This window comes from Mus pahari, chromosome 2 (genome assembly GCF_900095145.1).
Source record: "Mus pahari chromosome 2, PAHARI_EIJ_v1.1, whole genome shotgun sequence".
Taxonomy (NCBI): Eukaryota; Metazoa; Chordata; class Mammalia; order Rodentia; family Muridae; genus Mus; species Mus pahari.
The window spans coordinates 57,315,112-57,321,181 of record NC_034591.1 but is presented as its reverse complement, the minus strand read 5'-3'; the positions used below and the strand labels follow the sequence as shown (position 1 = coordinate 57,321,181).

The 6,070-nt window shown below is 39.1% G+C and overlaps 1 protein-coding gene across 2 annotated transcripts in view; it reads right to left on the bottom strand.

The window, feature by feature from the left end:
- The window catches only part of Trim24 (tripartite motif containing 24), a 109,074-nt gene that overhangs the window by 15,596 nt on the left and 87,408 nt on the right, over positions 1-6,070 (bottom strand). For both annotated transcript variants that reach the window (XM_021191753.2, XM_021191754.2), the window contains exons 10-12: positions 3,909-4,082; positions 2,153-2,326; positions 370-505 (exon numbers count right to left, since the gene is read on the bottom strand). In XM_021191753.2, the coding sequence (XP_021047412.1) occupies positions 370-505; positions 2,153-2,326; positions 3,909-4,082 (484 nt within the window). The remainder of the gene's footprint in view (positions 1-369; positions 506-2,152; positions 2,327-3,908; positions 4,083-6,070) is intronic.

Here is a 6,070-nt window from a genome sequence, read left to right as displayed (position 1 = left end):
AACCTGTGTTTCCTTCTTTGTGAAGAATTCTAGATTTACATGGTATAAACCTCAGGTTGGTGAAACAGGCTCAGTGGGTGAAAACACTTATCACCCGACAACCTGCGCTTTGACGCCAGGAACCCACTTGGTGGGAGGAGAAAAGCCAACTTCTGGCTTCCACGTGTGCACTATGGCACAGACATGGAAACACACACACACAAATGTATATAAAAGAAAACCTCAAGATACAGTAATCATTGTTATTTAAAAACTGAGGCACAATCCTCACCACCACCAGAAACGAGGCAGAGGGAACCGTTTAATTATTATGAGTAAAAATACAAGTTAAAACCAGAAAACATTTACAAATCCAAAAGGTGGCTTTACCTGCAAGGCCTGGAGATGGCACTGATGAATTTGGTGACTGCACCGTTCTGTTTGATGGAGGCCTCGGCTGGGTGTGATCGACACTTGTGTCTTTCCTTGCAATGTTGTCCAACATGATAGTACTTGAACAATCAATCTTCCGAGAGAAGACATTATTTCAGGGCAAATTAATGTTGAAAACTAAAACCAACTGTAAATTTACAAGAAAACTTCAATCCTAAGTCCGACCTTTCCCTCCTCTGTTTGTTGGCTGAGGCAGGGCTTCTCTGTGCAGCCCTGGCCTTGGAACACCATTTATTGACGAGGCTGACCTTAGAACTACCATCAACCCACCTGCTTTTGCCTCTGCCTCTGGAATGCTGAGACTAAGGGCTCAAGTGAGACACAAACTCAGAGTTCTGTTAGACGACTTCCCCCATCAAGAAACTAAAGGCTACTCTTTATATTCTACCCACGGTAAATATACTGAGAAGAGATGCACCACATCATGTGTGTGCTCACACACTCACACTCACACACACACACGATAAGTTAAATTTAATAAAAGTTTTTGTGCCTTAAATATAAATATTTTGCCATGCCTAAATACACCAAGTTTCCCAGGAACATACACAATCCCTTCATGCCTTTGTAGCCTTTCTCAGTTGGGATTCTGTAAGAGAGCTGTGTCCTAAAGCCAGGATATAAACTGTACACAAGAATACAGAAAAAAAGGAAGAGAAATTCCATTTTCTATGAATTCTCTCTTTTATGGTGTGGGGGTGGGGGAGGAAGTAGACAGGGCCATTTGTACTTCAGTATTCTTAGGTACTACTTTAGTCAATAGTTTTCAGATGGTACATAAAGAACTGGGTTTCTTAATGTAATAAAAAAATTTATATTGTGGAAAACAATTTTTTTAATTTATATTAAGTTTTCCGTAGTCTGATATAAGCTTAAAAAGTATGCTCCACCCATTTAAAATATATGCATTATAAAAACTGAAATGCTTCTAGTGAGATCATCAGGAAATATAATTGCTCTCAACTTAAAAAAAAAAAATCAAAGAAAAACTAAGTTTAATCTTCTACATAATTCCTTCTAACTAAAGTGTGTGAAAAGTTCACAAGTGTAAGTGTTTCACGTCTGGTTGCATGCATGCCATGACACTGAGCAGACCTGAGCTTGCAGGGCTGGAGAGAGCACAGTAGTTAAAAGCCTCAGTTGTCCTCCAGAGAACTGGGATTTCTCTCCAATACCTACATGTCAGCTAACAACTATCTGCAACTCCAGTTCCAAGGGTGTGATGCCCTCTTTTGGCTTCTAAAGGGGCACAACACATGTGCAGGCACTGCACCGGACACTCTTATTTTCTGCCTTTAGACAGATTCTTTTAAAAGTCCCTTGTCAAAGGTCAAGATCCTGAAGACTGATGACATTACTTAATATGCTCAAGGAGGCAGGTGTGCTGTTTTGCCTCTTGTGCAGCTCTTCGGGCCTGACACTACAGGAACTCGCCTCCGCTCATACTCCCCACACTCTTGTCTGAACAGCCCAGTCTAGCCTTCCATCCCACGTCCCTCCTTCCTATGACACATCCTCCACAAACACCTTTAACATCAGAACCCAGAGCAACATTCTTTTCTATGTCCAAATACTCATAATTTCTAATTTTACTCAATTTTCTTTCTAAAGAATAAGATTAAGCTTTCAGAAATAGCTGATAAACCAATTAACCCAACCTTAAACTTAATCCAAATTTACTGCCAATTTTCAGAGGAGTACAGATTTTACATAAACTTACATCTGGAAGAGAAGGAAGATTGTAAGACCCTCCCACCGGTGCACTCAGATCAATCATGGGTGAACTAAAAGCCTTTCCATCGTACCCAGCTGCACTTGTGATTGTGGGGCTGGACGGAGTGGAGGGGGAGCTGCTGGCAGTTGTGGGCGTAGCCTGTCCACTGCTGATCTGCCACTGGAGTACCAAGATGAGAAGCAAAATGAGAAATGTAAATCCTCACTCTTTTCAGACATCACAGATAAAAGAAAGTTTTTTTCTGCTCAAATGTTATTTGAATGGAAAGAACAAGGGGAGAGAGAAAAGGAAGCATATTATGTGTGTGCATACGCATGTGTTAATAGTACTGAAAAATAAACTTTTTTCCTGGTAAAAAATAATTAGCATATACTACAAAACAATTTCACATCCTTGCAAAATATATATACATATATATGAATTGTACAAGAAATATAAGCACACAGAAAGCAACTTCTTTGAAGTAAAGCTAGAGAATTGAAAACATTCCAATTTCTTTTGTCCCTACCTGAAATGCCTAAAATTAATTAGCCACAAATCAGGGCTGTAAGATGTTTATACTTCTCTTTCTTACTTTTCATCTATGAATAAGTAATTAAGTCTTACTGAGGAAAGCCCTCTCATTCACACTGGAAGCTGAGATAAACACGAACTAAGACAATGCTAGGTGTGCTGAAGGATACAAAATTGATCACGCTGTTTGCTGTTTGGTTGCTTCAGAGCAAACACAAAATACAGTATAGATGGATAGTTAGATTAAAAAGGCATATGGTCAATATGTACTAAGGCAAGGGAAACAAACTGTCACCTATAAAATTATTCCAATATTTGGTGTACTTGAAAAACATGAAAACTCAGAGTAAATCTGGGGGTAGGAGAACTGAAAGCTATCCCAAGGTCAGTCGGCAGAAAGCTGACCAGATACATTATCATTTATATATGGGTGATACTGGAGAATGACGCTCTGAAACACGGTGTTCTGAAAGAAATGCTACATATATATGTATGCGCGTAACTGTAAAATGTACGCACAGAAACATATGAACTTGGGTGTGAATGTCATCTTTAGCACCTTCACACTCAATATTTTTATCTTATTCCTACATATTTTTTCTCCTTCACTTCCATGAATAACGAATCATTGTTGATAAGTTCTGGGGTTGTTATCTATGTACAAGATAAAACACACAGAAATGAGATCATATCTCACAAAAATTAGGTAACATGATAGTTTCTTACTAAAAAGTATATCATTACATGAACATGGTATAATTGGGTAAATTTATGCATAAAACTACATTCTGGGCCAGTGGGATGGTCAGTACATCAAAGCAATTGCTGTCAACTGTGCAACTAGCTGGAGTGAGAGTTAAAAATAATACATTTGGCAAGGTCATAAATTAGGAAAATAGAATTTGATGCCAAGCAACAATTTAAACTTTTACTTATAAAGGTGAAGCAGAAACAAGTTATGAATTTTTAAATATTATTAAATGAAACCTGGAGATGTTAAATCAACTCTTGATTATACACACACTCAAAGAGTATAGTATGCAAGGACTCCTTGATTACAAAGCACAATTTTCTTACTTCTGTCTCCATAGATCTGTTTCTAAGTATATTCTATATTTTTTACTCATTTAAAAGAGCAAGCACACAACCTTCACCACCTATTGTCTACATGTAAGTTCCTAGGACCTGGAAGTACAGAGAAGCACCTGGAGAGAAAGGTAATACACACCTGTTTAATGGCTTGTTGAGCCAAAAAAGCCATTTGCAAGGGGTTGGGCTTTATTGTCTGCCGAGGTACATTCTGGCTTGGTGGATATCTCAGCTGCTGGGGATAAGGAGGAAGAACTGGTCCATTGGGCTTAGGGCTGTGATTCTGAAAGTTTATTAAGCGTGGTGGCGGATGCTAGAAAAAAAGAAATAAAAGCACTGCAGTAACAATGGCCTCCCAAAGAGGCCAGATCATTACTGTATAAACTCCCGAGGATAACAGCTCTGCTACAGAAGACTCACTAAGACAAGAAGCAATGAATGGGGTCACTTAGAAAAGGGGAAGGAGAGGGAGGAAGGGATGAGCAGGAGAAAGCACGTCTGACACTGGTGGATGGGGAAGGCTGGGTGGAGAGGCATATCTGCCATGTCTCCTGTCAATGCTGTCTTCAAACTGAGCAGTTTTACCAAACCCCACAGTCACATGCCAGCCTTTTGACCACTCGATTGTGTTCACAGTTGGGAACTTGTGGCTTCTTTGTTCAAGACACCATAACTGCATTTCCTAAAGACGGAAGCACTTCTGCCCCTCATTCACAGAAACAAGCGAATCCTATGGGTTGTTTGTTTGTTTTTTCGAGACAGAGTTTTTCCTCTCTTCTCTGGTAGTATTGATAACATTAAGGAATTAATTTTTTTTTTCTTTCTTTTTTTTTTTTTTTGGTTTCTCAAGACAGGGTTTCTCTGTGTAGCCCTGGCTGTCCTGGAACTCACTCTGTAGACCAGGCTGGCCTTGAACTCAGAAATCCACTTCCTCTGCATCCCAAGTGCTGGGATTAAAGATGTGTGCCACCACCACCAGGTGACAAGTGAATCCTTCTGCTGTAAGGTTCATGTGGCCACACCAAGACAGCTATAGAGTGCAGCTCTCACCCAATTCTTCCTACTTTTGGAATTTATTCTCCTACTCTAAATTAATTGCTTCCTTTCTCTCTCAGTTAAGAATATATTACAGAACCACTGAAAGACAGACAGATCTGCCTAGTGTTTTTGGATCAACTGAAGTTCCAAGATACAGAGCAGAAATAGCATTGCTGAATAACTGCATAAAGGAACTAGCCAGAAGCCCTAACAACTTTTTGATTTTCCTATTAAAAACTTGGGACATGAGGGTTTTACATCATGAAAACACAAACAGAAAACAGTGAGGAATTACAGGAGAGATTTTCTAAATTTATTTAAAGGAAAAACATATAAATGATTTTAAAGGGACAACAGGTATGTCCTGTCACCTTAATCTCATTCTTTTGATAAGTGCTAGCTCAACACAATAATTCAACCAAAAGCAAACAAATGAACAAACAAAAAACCCAAAACACCAAAAAACCAAAACAGTCACTTGACCCTAGGGCACTGGACTAAATGCTAGCCCTGTCTACTTTTAAGAAGCTTTCAGTCAAGCATGGCGTAAGGTGTATTCTCCTTGTTTCCTGAACTGCTACAGTTGGGTTAACTTATGAGAACATTTTGACAAGCTCCACATATTATTAAATACCAGATATCTTAAAAAAAATAGCAAAACGTGATATTTTGCACAAATAAAGTAATTGATTCAAGAATTACAAGATGAAAAGAAAACAAATGAGGAAAATAACAGAGCTTGGTGAGACTGCAAGCCTGGGCACCATGAGAACCAAGGCTATAAATCAAGAACAGTGGTAATCTGTCAGCGTTCTCAAATGAGCAGATTATCCACTCTGTGTGGCGCAGACTCTGCAGCACTAAATCAGCCATCTATCAAGTCTGCTCTACTTACTCTGCCACATAATGAAGTGTTCCACCTTTGCTGCCACCTGGCTCTTTAAGAAAGCCAGTGACAAGGCTCATCTTCACAGGAAGAATTATCAAACTATCATGTGAGTGACTTTACAAGCACAAGGCTTTCAATCTACTTGTCCGTAGGACAAATGGAGAGCATGATCTGCATGCTACACATAACTAGACATACAAGACACCAGTGCACAAAAGGTACATGTACAAGAGCTGATGGAAAATGAAGAAACTAAATACATAGCAAGAGGGTAAACTGACAGGAAAGAAAGAAAGAAAGAAAGAAAGAAAGAAAGAAAGAAAGAAAGAAAGAAAGAAAGAAAGAAAGAAAGAAAGGAAGAAAGGAAGAAAGGA